Source organism: Pimephales promelas, chromosome 23, assembly GCF_988280905.1.
Source record: "Pimephales promelas chromosome 23, fPimPro1.hap1.1, whole genome shotgun sequence".
Taxonomy (NCBI): domain Eukaryota; kingdom Metazoa; phylum Chordata; class Actinopteri; order Cypriniformes; family Leuciscidae; genus Pimephales; species Pimephales promelas.
The window spans coordinates 25773167-25788720 of NC_142791.1; the positions used below are offsets into that span (position 1 = coordinate 25773167).

The 15554-nt window shown below is 36.2% G+C and overlaps 1 protein-coding gene across 2 annotated transcripts; it reads left to right on the forward strand.

Annotated features, from left to right (window-relative positions):
- Positions 1-80: 80 nt before the first annotated feature.
- On the forward strand, positions 81-15289 carry ccar2 (cell cycle and apoptosis regulator 2). Of its 2 annotated transcripts, XM_039678189.2 has the most exons (19): positions 89-209; positions 477-506; positions 593-678; positions 756-870; positions 2892-3027; positions 3261-3378; positions 4702-4842; positions 4993-5203; positions 5301-5411; positions 7120-7283; positions 8745-8871; positions 8958-9083; positions 9207-9338; positions 10702-10938; positions 11016-11162; positions 12827-12935; positions 13022-13210; positions 14319-14491; positions 14584-15289. In XM_039678189.2, the coding sequence occupies exons 2-19, from the start codon at positions 495-497 to the stop codon at positions 14629-14631; spliced, it is 2382 nt and encodes a 793-aa protein (XP_039534123.2). In that variant the 5' UTR covers positions 89-209; positions 477-494; the 3' UTR covers positions 14632-15289. The 2 variants fall into 2 exon arrangements, with proteins under 2 accessions (XP_039534124.2, XP_039534123.2); XM_039678190.2 differs by lacking the exon at positions 477-506 and having other exon boundaries at positions 81-209.
- The last annotated feature ends 265 nt before the right edge of the window (positions 15290-15554 follow it).

The following is a 15554-nucleotide window of genomic DNA, read 5'->3' on the forward strand; positions in this document are numbered from 1 at the left end:
TCTATGAATGTGTACGTCACATTTAATGTTTTTGTGTGGTCTCTGATGTTGTATTTTCAACCAAACGCAGTTTAAGGCGTTTCACCTGTAGTTACTCTGGCTTACCGGTTGATGACGCTGCTGTCTGAAACGCCCGTTGGAAGAAGAACTGACAAGACAAACAAAAGCGGCAACGTAGAGGAAAATAAGACCACGAACACAAAATATAAGTAAGTTTTGCCTTTTGAATGTCGCATTATGTTGTTTAATATCTCTTCTAACAGTTTCGTCTTAAATAACGATCTGCGGATTCGGGAAAACCGCACCAAACTGCCATTGCTGTAATGCTGCTAACGCAGTAGGAAGTAAATATCCCACATGCTGCTGTTGACCTACACAACAAGCAGACACATCACTGCATATTTATTTATTCATGCATTTATATTGTGTACGCTCGTGTCCCGAAGCACTCAGTATACTTTCTTTTGCATGCAAAGGAGAAAGGAAAATCTGATATGGAGACACAGGTACATATGATAGTATTATTGTGCATAAGAACAAGATACACGTTCTCATGTTTTATTGTGTAAACGCTGAATGATTCTGTGTTTAGATGAGGCAACGTGTGTTTACCGGGGTGGTCACACAGATGCAGGAGCATCATGGGATTGTGGATCAGGAGGTTCATTTCCCAATGAGGTTTGTGTGTTTGTTTAATTCTGCATGAATCAGTGATAATCTGATGTGAGATCTGAGGTTTGTGCTTTGCACTGCAGTGTTGTGGTGGGTCGAATGCCACTGGTTGGTGAGAAAGTGTTGGTGAAAGCGGTTCAGGACCCCCTGAAACCCATCAGCTGGACGGCACAGAAAGTCCAGACCCTGAACGGACAGGTATGGAGCAACGTTTTACACTCATACACAAATATCATGTCCTTAAGAAGTTGTTGTACAATAGAAATCTGCAATTTGTTGAAATATTTGGTCCCTCTTTACATTAAAGCGTTAGTTCACCCTAAAATATCAAATTATCCCATAATTACTCACCCTCAAGCCATCCTAGCAGTATTTAGGGCTGTCAAACGATTAATCGCATCCAAAATAAAGGTTTGTGTTTACATAATGTATGTGGGTGCACTGTGTACAATTATTTTATATATAAATACACACACATGCATGTATATTTAAGAAAAAAATATTATTTATATATAAAATATTTATATATAGTATAACTTATATATAAACCTATACACAGTTTATACATGAAAATATTTCTGAAATATATACAAGGCAAGCATTTGTGTGTATTTATATATATATAAAATAATTATACACAGTGCACCCACATATATTATGTAAACACAAACTTTTATTTTGGATGCGATTAATCGCGATTAATCATTTGACAGCCCTAGTAGTATTTGACTTTCTGATTTCAGCCAAACGCATTTAGAGAAAAGGCTTTATAATGGAAGTGAATGGTAACTTGTTTTTGAAGCCTAAAAAGCACATCCATCCATCATAAAAGCAATCCATATGACTGCATGGGTTAATAAAGGCCTTATGAAGTGAAGCGAAGCATTTTTTTGTAAGAAAAATATCCATATTTAAAACATTATACACTATAATGTTTATTAGAAACAGCTGATTTAGAGCATAGAAATGTGAATTTGCACTAAACAAACACTACCATCCTATTTGATTAAAAATAGAGTAAAAACAGTAAAAATGTGAAATATTATTACAATTTAAAAGAACAGTTTTCTATGTGAATATATTTCCTGTGGTTAAAGCTGCATTTTCAGTATCATTACTCCTGTCTTCAGTGTCACATGATCCTTCAGAAGTCATTCTAATGTGATGATTTGCTGCTCAAGAAACATTTAAGATTTTAAAAATGCTGGGCAAACAATGAGCATTCCCAAATCTTTATTTTTTTTATTTTCGAACAAAATTAAGTTTGGCTGAATTGTAATATATATATATATATATATATTAACATTTATATTAAAGTAGTTCACTTTTGAAAAACTTTTGCTGAAAATTTACTCACCCCCATGTCATCTAAGATGTCCATGTCTTTCTTTCTTCATTCGAAAAGAAATTAAGGTTTTTGATGAAAACATTTCAGCATTTTTCTCCATATAATGGACTTCATTGGAAACCAAACGGTTCAAAGGTCCAAATGACACTTTCAGTGCAGCTTCAAAGGTCTTTAAATGATTTCAGACGATGAATAAGGGTCTTATCAAGCGAAACGATCGCTCATTTAATAAATAAATAACAAAGTTTAAGTTTTATAGCACAAATGCTCACCTTGCTCTGTTCTGTGACGCACGTTCGTGACTCTCCTGCTCGAACTCGTTCATCAAAATGAACTAATCTTTTTCTGAGTCAATTCATTTGTTTTGTTCGTCGAATGAACCAAATGACTCGGAAAAAGATTTGGTCATTTTATCTTATTCATCGTCTGGTGTTGTTTAAAGCCCTTTGAACAGTTTGCACTGAAAGTGTCATTTGGACCTTGAACCATTTGGTTCCCAATGAAGTCCACTCTCTTTTGGACCTTGAACCGTTTGGACCCCATTGAAGTCCATTATATGGAGAAAAATCCTGGAATGTTTTCATCAAAAACCTAAATTTCTTTTCGACTGAAGAAAGAAAGACATGGACATCTTGGATGACATGGGGGTGAGTAAATTATCAGCAAAAGTTTTATTAAAAGTGAACTACTCCTTTAACAAGTGAAAGCCTTAGTGCGTTGCTAAAATAATAATATTTTTTGTAAAAATTGAGTTTCTAGAAGTATGTAAAGTTACTTCATGTTTCTTAAGAGTATAATGAATGGGTGTATAGTTAACCGGTTATAGTTATGCCTGATCTTCAGTCTCTTTCTCCGGGTTTTCCTCCGTCAGCCGTTCAAATCTCCTCCTCCGCTGCTGCCGTCCATGTCGACCAATATGAAGCCTGGCATTTTAGGGACCAAACCTCAACCCCTGCTGAAATCTCCCAAAATACCACCACTGATTCCCAGTATGCAGCCAAACCCTGGTACGTGACACAGTCTTGTTATCATTAACTAAAACTATTAAACTATTACTTGATAAAGTGCCCCTATTATGCTATTTTCCTAATTTTGTTTTGGATTCTCCTACAATCGATTTACATGCATCCAAGTTTAAAAAACAACAACACATTTTTCTCTTAATATGCATTGCAGCATCACTTCTCTCAGTGTCTGAAAGGGTTTGGTGAATGATACTAAAATAGCACTGATGTCACAGGTGGAATGATCCAGATGTCCCATCACCAGCAGATGCCCTGGAACGGCCCGTTCGACGGTTGGGGTGGAGGGCGGAAGAGACACCCTGAGATCATGGGAGGACGGAGAGGTGGACGCTGGTGAGACACAATGACCTGGAATACTGTGTAGTCTGTTTTCTACTTTGAACATTTTTTAAACTATATTATGCTGCATTGTTAAAGGATTAGTTCACGTTTGAAATAACTTTTGCTGATAATTTACTCACCCCCATATCATCCAAGATGTCCATGTCTTTCTTTCTTTTCTCAGTCGAAAAGAAATTAAGGCTTTTGATGAAAACATTCCAGGATTTTTCTCCATATAATGGACTTCAATGGGAACCAAACGGTCCAAGGTCCAAAAGACAGTTAATAACAGTTTCAGATGCAGCTTCAAATGTCTTTAAACGACACCAGACTATGAATAAGGGTCTTATCATGCGAAACGATCGGTTATTTCAAAACTTATTCCAAAAATGTAACTTTTCTAAGGACAAATGCTAGCCTTGCTCTATTCTATGAGGCGCGTTTGTAACGTCACGTAATACGTAATTATTACGGGCGACGTAGCCGGAAGTACAGAATCAAAAACGCCCGACATCGTTGTTTTACCTTTTAATTCCTTTTTTTTTGTAAACGGCGTTTGAGTTAGTTTGCACGTTCAACCTATGCGTTCAACTTGTAAACACTCTGACTCTGTACTTCCGGCTACGTCGCCCGTGACCTTTAACGTAATTACGTATTACGTGACGTTACAAACGCGCCTCACAGAATAGAGCTAGGCTAGCATTTGTCCTTAGAAAAGTTACATTTTTGGAATATGTTTTGAAATAACTGATCGTTTCGCATGATGAGACCCTTATTCATCGTCTGGTGTCGTTTAAAGCCCTTTGAACAGTTTGCACTGAAACTGTCTTTTGAACCTTGGACCGTTTGGACCCCATTGAAGTCCATTATATGGAGAAAAATCCTGGAATGTTTTCATCAAAAAAAACCTTAATTTCTTTTCGACTGAGGAAAGAAAGACATAGACATCTTGGATGTCATGGGGGTGAGTAAATTATCAGCAAAAGTTTTTTCAAAAGTGAACTACTCCTTTAAGTCACATGACCCCACAGCATCCTTTTATCATATAATTTAGCATTTTGAATTTTAAAGTGATACTCCACTGTTTTTTCATATTAAACTATGTTATTCCCTTAACCAAGACGAGTTGATGCATACCTCTGTCGTGCGAGACACTTTGATCGCACGTAACTAGCCCAGTTTGTTCAATATGGGCCAAGCAGAGAAGCGACCAAACACCTCCACGTTTTCCCGATTTAAAAACAGTTACTCGAGCAGTGTAACTAGACCTAGGACGGTGACACAAAATAAAAATAAGACTGTCCTGTTTTTAACACGCTGACGTGTGTTCTTCAGGGAGGACGGTGGCGGAGGGCCGTGGGGATCAGACGCCATGCACCAAAAACGCAAGAGATGGAGGGCGGAGGAAGCGCCCAAAAAAAGCAGCTCCGTAACCACACACAGAGCGCCGTTATTCTCCTGTTTCTCCAGGGACACGTAAGTCAGGCCAAACAGTGCTGGGACGTTCTGATGAATGAGGCATTTATATATATATTACTGTTCACCCAAAGCGCTTTACAATCACATCAGGGGATCTCTCCTCAGTTGAAGCGTAAACTCACTGTGTTTTCCTCTTGACTTTTTCAGCCAGGCCTGTGGTTATCTGGAGCTTCAGCGTCGGTACCCACACCTGCACCTGACCTCTAACCTCTTCCACCTCCAGCTGTCCTGGACCGAGAGCTTCCCGCTCAACCAGCCCCTTCCTCTGAGAGGACCGTGTCACTTTCACATAGGATCAAACCAGACGGAAACCAAAGCAGAAGCTTGCAAGTCCACAGATGACACTTTCGCTGTTAAGGTATAACTGTCTTTTTTTTTTTTTTTTTTTTTTTTGGATCATTTGGTCGTACTCAGACTCACGTTCTCCTGAACGCATTGCTCTGTTCTCTCTGCAGGTTCTGCTGTTTTCTATGCCATGCGTTGAGGACTTGTATTCACAGTGTTGTAACCTCTCAAAGGACGGTCAGATGCAGAAGGACACTGTACATCCCACTACACTTCTCAAAGTAAGATCATCTGAGCTCACAGGACGTCCCATGAAGCTCCTGAAATGCTGTCGTTCCTTAAAAAAGTCCAGAATGAAATCAAAATGGACTCTATGCTGTGTAAAGGCAAGACACCATAGGTCAATTTGGTAGAAGAGATCATTAAACTTACCCAGTTGATTAATCACAGTGCATTAAGATATTTTATATTACAAGTTTTCTGTTAAGTTGAAGTATGCAAATCAGGGATTATCTGATTAAATATGCACTAATTTACATACGTTTCCAGAATTGATTGGATAAAAAAAATTCAAACTTTTTAAATACTAAAAATACTATAAAATAAAATACTAAAATTTAAACTAAAATACTAATATTTATGATCTGTAATATTGACCTCTGGTTGACTTTTCTTTCTGACTGACGTAATCGAGGCTTTATAGGTGGATTAAATAGCATTACGCTATTATATCTCAGGCAACTCTCAGTTTCCAATCAAATCCTAAAAAAAAAAAAAAAATTGTTCCATTTACATCATTGATTCTCAACCAGGGCACCTCTTCCAATTGATTCACTTAATATATATATACATATTTATTACAACAAGACGTTATATATATATACTGTATATGAAGAGTTCAGATGCAAAAGCCTCTAAGTGCCATTTGAAATTTTCTTCTAGAATGATCATTTTTATCAAGCTTGTATATTTAATTTCAGTAATTTCACTTTAATGGCAATGATAATTACCTATTAATTGTTATTTAACTGAAATTACTGAACTTAAATATACAAGTTTGATAAAAATCATCATTAAAGAAGAAAATTTCAAATGGCATTTAGAGGCTTTTGCATCTGAACTCTTCATATATACAACTTTTTAATTGTAATATATACTGTATATATTACAATTAAGAAGTTAAGGACCTATTATGTCGCTGTTTCTGCATGAAAAATCTCTGCAAAGTTCTAGTTCTTCAGTGTCAGTGTTTCTGAACTCCTGAAACGTCTCCACTGTAGTCTCGAGTTTCTTCCAGGAATGAACACGTCACAATATTCCTCATTATAATAATTTATATGCAGAATAAAGGGGCGGGGCCTGGTTGAGTTAGTTAGTAGTGTGTTAAACTGGTGGTTATTGTAAGGGGCGGGACATTTCCCAAACACACTAGAAGTGCTTGACCAATCACAACACACTGCTCCAGCCTACCAATCAGAGCACAATGTGCTTTTCAGAAGGAGGGGCTTCATAGATACAAGAACTAAACAGAGCATTACTGACAGACTGGGAAGAGAGAAAGAGATGCTTTTTTTTATAATAGGTCCCCATAAGTACATTACAACCCCCCCCCCCCCAGTATCTATTGTTTGTTTCTATCTAGAAAGAAGATTACTAACATGCAGCTTGTCATGCAACACTGCTCTACTGATTAATCTGCATCGCTCATTAATATACATTTAAATTAATTAATTTTGCTGACGCTTTTATCCAAAGCGACTTACAATTGCTATATAAGTCAGAGGTCGCACACCTCTGGAGCAACTAGGGGTTAAGGGTCTTGCTCAGGGACACATTGGTGTCTCACAGTGGATTTGAACCCGGGTCTCGCACACCAAAGGCATGTGTCTCGCCCACTGCGCTATCACCACCCCATGTTATGTTGAATATGTTACATTCTCCTTTATGGTCTAGTTAAGTGAGTTCATTTGTTCTTTCTCTGTGTTGTAGTTCATGTTGGTGGACAGTGGAGGTGAACTGCGGCTCCCAGGAGGCCTCTGGTCACCCGAAGCTGACGGAGCGAACCCAGTAAAGGACAGCGCGACGCTGGTCAACACTGCGGTCCGCTGCATAAAGGAGCAAACCTCTGTAGATCTCTCAGCCTGCACGCAGTGGTCTGTATATTTCACTTTAATCCAGTTATGTTGCACTAGACTAGAGTCCTGCCAAAGTGTCTTGAGTTTTACTTTGCTTCAGCTATGCATTTGTAAGTCTCTGAGGTTTCGTATGTAGGAAATTCCTTTAAAAAAATGACATTTCTGAAGTTTTTATTCATTTTTTCTCAAAGAAATTAATACTTTTATTCAGCAAGGGAGATGAGTGGCAGTAAATACATTTTTAACGTTACAAAAGATTATATTTCATATAAATACTGTTCTTTTAAACTTTTTATTCAACAAAGAATCCTGAAAAAAAGGATCATGGTTTTTCACCAAAATGTTAAGCAGCACAACTGTTTTCAACATTGATAATAATAATAATACTGAATAATGAAAGAATACTATTACTAAACAAATGTACAACGTTTCCACAAATATATGGAGCAGCACAACTGTTTTTACCAATCATAAATGTTTCTTGAGCAGCAAATCATCATATTAGAGTGATTTCTGAAGGATCATGTGACACTGAAGACTGGAGTAATGATGCTGAACATTCAGCTTTGATCACAGGAATAAATTAGAGCTTAAATATAGGTTATCAAATAATCCAAATTTGGTGAACAGAAGAGACGTTTTTCTAAAACATTACCGACTCCTAATTTTCAAACAGCAGTGTGTTTTCTTTTTAATTTTATTTTAGATAAATGTTTTCACTATGTAAATGAAAGAAATTTCACCTTGTGTCGTTAACATATTGCATTAGTAATGTGCTCATTTCCCTTAATGGGATAGTTCACTTTGAAATTAATTTTTGGTATGTTTTATCTTACCTCAAGGGCATCCAAGATGTAGGTGTCTTTGTTTCAGCAGTATTTTCAATTTTGATATTTTTAGGTCAAACCGTTCTTGTCTGTCAGACAGTCATATAATGGAGGTCTATGGTCACCACCTCAAAGAGCATGCACAGAGAAGTCCAAATTAAACATGATTTAATGACTCGTAAATGTAAGTACACATTGATGGCCTAAGACACGAAGCGAGCGGTTTGTGTGAGAAAACGAACAGTATTTATAGCGTTTTTTCCTCTTGTAACCACAGCCACAAAGCGCCCACGCCCTCAGATCACTTGGACGTGGCTGTGGTTACAAGAGGTAAAAACGATATAAATACTGTTGGTTTTCTCACACAAACCGCTCGTTTTGTGTCTTAGGCCATTAATATGTACTTACATTTACGAGTCATTAAATCATGTTTAATTTGGTCTTCTCTGTGCATGCTCTTTGAGGTGGTGACCATAGACCTCCATTATATGACTGACCTAAAAATATATAAAAATATCTAAATTGAAAATACTGCTGAAACAAAGACACCTACATCTTGGATGCCCTTGAGGTAAGCTAAAACATATCAAAAATTAATTTCAAAGTGAACTATCCCTTTAAATCCTCTAAATGTCTTTCTCCCTCTCCAAAGGTACAAGATGGCGGAGCTGAGATATCTATCAGGAGATAAAATGGAGACCGTTGTGGTGTTGTTACCAGATGTGTGGAATCTAGAGCCAGCAGAAGAAGACTGGGAAAAACTGCAACAAAAACAGCTGGTGAGTTTATAAACGTTATATCCATAAGAAATATACTTAAAAATCCAATCAGAGGTGTCTTCAAGCTTTTCTTTCCTGCCTTTCAGGATGATTTGTTGCTGTCCGAAGGTCCGTCTCTAGTTTTTCACCCCTCCGATGGACTGAATCTGTCCGTCGTGTCTCTGTCGTCAATGCTGGAGCATCAGAGCGTTCAGACACGAGACAGCTGTGAGGTGTGTGTGTGTGCTTACAGATGTTAGATGCAGCACATTTGAAACCATTAATAGTATGTGTAGCAAACTGGCTCAGACATGATGTAGTTCTCTGAGCTTCTGTGTCTCATGTTCTGGTATCAGGTCAGCTTGATGGCGGAGATGTTCAGCGAGATGCTCCAGAGGGACTTTGGGCTTCAGCTGTATCAGTGTCTCTGCCGTCTGCCTCAGGATCCCAGTGTCCCGCAGACCGGCGTCAAAGACGAAAACAGCACGGTACACTAGACCTCAAGCCAGAGTTATTTCAGGGCCACTGCCATACTTTAAAGCTACACTGTGTAACTCTTTTAGTTTATTCTTAGCTAAAAACATTTAGTTCTTTCAAAAATCTATGTGCTCATTAATGTATATTTAGTTTGTTCAAGTAATAAAGTATTCTCGTGAGTGTATAATATGTCATTGAAAATACATACGGGTAAGGGGTTCTAATGTCGGTCGCCATGTTGACCCTCCATCTTGAAAGTACATCAGCCAAAGAGGGACATACCCGTTAATTCAAGCTTCGCCTTTCCCGTTTACGTTTGAGTTAACACTCATGGACGAGGTCGAACTGGAAGCCATGTTGGACTACATTGGCCACCGTAGGAGTTAAAACGAAATCGGAATTGAGAGGAACAGAAACTAATATTCACTGGATGGTCATATACCTTTTCACCGCTAGATGGGGGTAAAAATCACACAGTGTAGCTTTAACAGTTTTTATTCATATTTTGAATTAGTTTATATTTTTAGATTTAGATTAGTTTTTGTTGTGTTTTTTTATTAGATTTAAAAAAAAAATGTTTTTATTCATTTTTATTTTAGTACATTAAGTTAATTCACCCTAAAATGAAAACTGTCATTAATTCCTCACCCTCATGTCGTTCCAAACCCGTAAGACTTTTGTTCTTCAAAACACAAATGAATATCTCTTTGACTGTCAGTTTTTTTTTTTTTTTTTTTTGCTAAATAATTTTGTCAGATAACAGGGTGCTTGAAGTACTTGAATTTGACTTTTGGAAATTTAATTCTTTGAAAACCCTAGAAATCTGCCATATTTATGAAAAGGTACCTGAACTATTTATAGACTATAGGCTATATTAGAAAATAGTGTTTATTTTTTTGATAAAACAATCTGTTTTCACCTGTCTGATATTGATATAGAGCCATGAGTGTCGTATTGCTTCACATAAATATTCAAGTATATGACATTCTTCAGGTCAATCATATATACATAGGAGAAAAAAAACAGTTTGAATGAGAAAAGCAATGTTTTTGTCATAGTATCATTTCTTTGCCTTTTTTACTTATTCATTTACCTTTTTGATAAGTGAGATCTCTGATTGTAGTCTTGAAAACCAAAAAAGTAGTGCTTGAAAAGTGTTCGAATTTCATTTTGCAGTATTTGTACGAATCCTGAGATAAATACCTTTACCAAGTTCCTGCCTCAGTTAAAATATAAAAATGTAATTAAACTTGTAGGGTCATTAAAAACAAGTATCCCGTCCGCACATCACGTTTGGCCACTGCTGTATGTAAAATATCAACAGTTTATGTAAATAGAGCAAGAAAATGCAGTAACTTTTTTAACTCTTTTAAGGAGGATGAGCCCAAAACATCCGACAAACAGCCGGCTAAAAAGAAAGGACCGATCGATACGAAGAAGAAAAAGCTCAAAGTGAAGGATGAGGAGCTGGACGCAGATGACGTCATTCTGATGGATGAGAGCGAACCGGCTGAAAAACAATGTGAGCCTGTAAAAGAGAGTAAACCCGCGAGCGCAGGGGGAGACGGGCAGAGCAGCAGCGCCTCAGACAATCAGACGCCCAGAGACGGGGTAAGAGCTCACGTTTGCGCTCGGATCCGAGCCACGTCTGGTGTTTCTTCTCTTACATCTGTTTCTGTGTGTTGAAGGACTGTCCTCAGGGCTGGACCGCTGAGATCCCTCGTAAGGTGCTTCTGTCCTGGGTGTTCTTTGACCGGCACCTGACAGGAAGTCTTCGAGAAGCAGATCTGATCAACATCCTGCTGTCTCTCGGCCTGTTCCTCAGCCCTGCTCAGGTTTGATTTCCTCTGAATAAAAGGCGTTTAACATTTGAAGTCAAAGAAATATACATACATGTTAGTATTGTAATTTTGCTGTTGTTCTGTGAAAAGTAATTTTTATTATTAAATGTTTTTTTTTTTATTCTACTGTGAAATGATATTATTGCAATATTAGTATATTTATTGATTTGTTAAATTCTTATATGAATTCTTTATTAAAATGGTAAACTAAAAATATTACAATATAATAATTGCATAAGTATATTAATTATATTGATGTAGGCTATATTAATATCATATAGTAATTATATTAATAAAAATAATACAATTCAATTCATATAAAAACTAAATTATTATTATTAAAAGTAATAATAATAAAAAATAATCATTTGTATTACTACAATTATTAAAAATGGGTTACGACATGCTTTCTTTGGGCAGTAATAATGCTGAAAATATCACTGAATTGACTAACACAAACTTATGTTAATCACTTTACACGACTGCTTTAAATACTCTCCAGCCTGAAAGAAAAACGAATAACGTTTTAAGTAGTTTTGTAAAATCAATAGGGCTGTCAAACGATTAATCGCATCCAAAATAAAAGTTTGTGTTTACATAATATATGTGGGTGCACTGTGTATAATTATTTTGTATATATGAATACACACATGCTATTTCTTATATATTTCTAATATATTTAAGAAATATTTTCATGTACTGTATATAGATTTATATATAAATATAAATAACATATTTTTCTTAAAAATACATGCGTGTGTGTCAAAAGTTCAAAGTTTTAGATCGGTAAGATTTTTTATGTTTTTAAAAGAAGTCTCTTCTGCTCATCAAGGCTGCAATTATTTGATAAAAAAAAAAAACAGTACTGTATTGTGAAATATTATTACAATTTAAAACAGCGGTTTTCTATGTGAATATAGAGTGAAGTGTAATTTATTCCTGTGATCAAAGCTGAATTTACAGCATCATTATATTTTAAATAAATGCTGTTGTTTTGAACTTTCTATTCATCATAGAATTTTAGGGGGGGAAATGGTACACGACTGTTTTCAACATTGAAAATAATAATTTATGTTGTTTGAGCATAAAATCAGCATATTAGAATGATTTCTGAAGGATCATGTGACACTGAAAACTGATGTGTAATCAGCAACAGTAATGATGTTGAAAATTCAGCTTTCAAATTACATTTTAAAATATATTAAAAAAGAAAACAGTCATTTTAAATGGTCATAATATTTCACAATAATACTGTTTATTCATATTTAATATTCATCAAATAAAGCAGCCTGAGAGCAGAAGAGACTTCATTTAAAAACATAAAAAATCTTACTGATCAAAAAATTTTGATTGGTAGAGTATATGTGTATATATATATATATATATAATTATACACAGTACACCCACATATATTATGTAAACACAAACTTTTATTTTGGATGCCATTAATTTGACAGCCCTAAAAATCAGAGGGTTTGCGCTAAGTAAAAATGTTAATTAGTTTATTTATTTTTCAGAAAACAAGTCTTAAGTCATTGTGCATCTGAAGTATTTTAATTAACAAATGTTTTTTTTTTTTTTGCAGTGTACCGACTTTCATTCTTTGATCATAAGTAAAAAACGTTATCTCTGAAGAGTGCTTTCCCATCTCTCCTCAGGCGCAGGATCTGGTTAGGAAGGCTGCGGTCGGTGGGCTTTGTCTCTACAGGAATCTGTGCGGTCGCTGGTCAGACAGTGATCAGACCGACGACAGCATCAGCGCTGAGGGTGTGTGTGCTTTTACGCAATCTGGTAATGCATGAAAACACATTTGTCCAGAGCTTTCTAAAAATGTCGTTGCATGTTCCTCTCAGGGAATAAAGCGATGTTGCCGGGACAGCCGTGCAAAGAGCGAGGGTCGACCCGTCGCTCAAACGCCACAGATGTACTGAACTACAGAGGGAACGTCATTAACCTGCCGAACCTGCTGCAGTCGCTGGAGAGCAGCAAAAGAGCCCAGCGCGAACTGGAGAAGTGCGTCGCCACGCTGCAATCCAGACTCGGTGAGACCGTAATCAGGGCTGCCTTAAAAATAGCGATTTCTCCATTTTTATATTGATTCTAATTTTGAAGAACCGATATTGATTCTTAAAGGAGTAGTTCCCTTTAAAAAAACTTTTGCTGATAATTTACTCACCCCCATGTCATCCAAGATGTCCTCGTCTTTCTTTCTTCAGTTGAAAAGAAATTAAGGTTTTTGATGAAAACATTCCAGGATTTTTCTCCATATAATAGACTTTAATGGGAACCAAACGGTTCAAGGTCCAAAAGACAGTTTCAGTGCAAACTGCAAACTGTTCAAAGGGCTTTAAACGATTCCAGATGATGAATAAGGGTCTCATCAAGCGAAACGATCGCTCATTTAAAAAATAAATAAAAAAGTTTAAGTTTTATAAGCTCAAATGGTCGCCTTGCTCTGTTCTGTGATGCACGTTCGTGACTCTCCTGTTCGAACTCGTTCATCAAAATGAACAAATGTTTTTTCGAGTCATTTCGTTCATTGAACGTTTTGTTAGATAAGACCCTTATTCATCGTCTGGTGTCTTTTAAAGCCCTTTGAAGCTGAACTGAATCTCTCAGAAAAATGAACTAATCTTTTTCCGAGTCAATTTGTTCGTTTCGTTCGTTGAATTAACCAAATCCCTCAGAAAAAGATTCGTTCATTTTGATGAACGAGTTCGAACAGGAGAGTCATGAACGTGCAACACAGAACAGAGCAAGAAAACTTAAACTTTGTTATTTATTTATTAAATGAGCGATCGTTTCGCTTGATAAGACCCTTATTCATCGTCTGGAATCATTTAAAGACCTTTGAAGCTGCACTGAAACTCTCATTTGGACCTTGAACCGTTTGGACCCCATTGAAGTCCATTATATGGAGAAAAATCCTGGAATGTTTTCATCAAAAACCTTAATTTCTTTTCGACTGAAGAAAGAAAGACATGGACATCTTGGATGACATGGGGGTGTGTAAATTATCAGCAAAAGTTTTTTTTAAAGTGAACTCTCCTGTAAACCTCTCGTGGTGTAATGCTTTATTTTTGCCATCATGTTCATGCTCAAGCTTTAAATGTGACTTCTTTGGTGTGGTTCACTGTGTTTGTGATTCAGAAGCAGCAGAAGCGAGACAGGCCTCTAATGAACAGGAGCAGAGCCAACAGAAAGAGCTCAAGAAGAAACTGGAGAAAGCCGAGACGCTCAACAAAACATACGAGAAGAGTTTGAGAGAAAACAGCGGTCAGATGATCTCTGTCATTGAGAAGATGCAGAGGATGGTCGAACAGGTGACGTGCTTTAGTGTTCCAGTGCTTTATATGCATTTTAGACTTTATAATTTGACAGATTTAAATGAATATACTTTGTTTTTATTGTTTAGACGACGGCCCTTACAACTGCGAATGCAGGAAAGGATGAGAAGGTGTAGAGCCCCATCAATAGTGTTCAGGCCGAGGAGAAGAAAAGAAAATTTAGTCTGTTTCTTTGCTTTAGAAAAATGTTTTTTTTTTTTTTTTTTTGGGGGGGGGGGAAATGGATGTTTTATCATACACATACACGTTTGTAAAGGATTTTATTAATAAAAATGAAAGTTTTGCTGGTTTCTTTTAGAATGTAATATGCTTAATTTGGAAAGGAAACGTGGTTTATTTATTTAGTTTTATTTAATTTTTTTAGTGAATTCTGGCAGCTATGAAAGTATGATCCTTCCATAAAACTGACAATCTCATAAACAGAGATACAGATATGTAATATTGATTTTAACTTAAGAAAAGAAAGGTTGAAAAGAAGCATGAAACAATGTTTTTTTTGGACAAATTATTATTATTTTTGGACAAATTGGATTTTATTGCATTTCACACTTGTCATTGTGTACTGAAACTTACTGTTTGAAACCATCCACCCACATAATTATTCTTCAGTGTTCGTATGAGGTCCGTCTAGTGTTTAGTCTAGACTAAAAAAATATAGTGAAAGTCCAATTATTCTCCCCTTGCGATTAAAGTAGTTTGGATCTAACTCAACCCAACTCTATTTGTTAATCTACTGTGATGAACAATTGTGAAAATAAATATGTTTTAATTCAACTAAAGTCTGAAACAATTTCGGAAGGTTTGCAAGCAGTAAAATGTCGACTTGTTTTGGATTTAATTGGAGAAAAATATTTTTGTCTTTTTCTCAGGGACCACTTTATACTTTCTAATGACCTGTTTCTATACAATTGCATTGCAAGATGTGGATAAAGAGAATTAAGTGTCATAATGGACTGACTGAGTAAAACTAAAAACAAATCACAAGATGTGTAATATACATGTATATATTATTTTCTTTTTGTTTTGTCTATTTTTTAAT

Bases quoted from the DNA above. Each gene is read 5' to 3' on its own strand.
- ccar2 (XM_039678189.2), top strand. The intron at 7,284-8,744 runs GTCTGTATATTT...CCCTCTCCAAAG, and splicing joins CTCTCAGCCTGCACGCAGTG to GTACAAGATGGCGGAGCTGA. The intron at 12,936-13,021 runs GTGTGTGTGCTT...TGTTCCTCTCAG, and splicing joins CGACAGCATCAGCGCTGAGG to GGAATAAAGCGATGTTGCCG.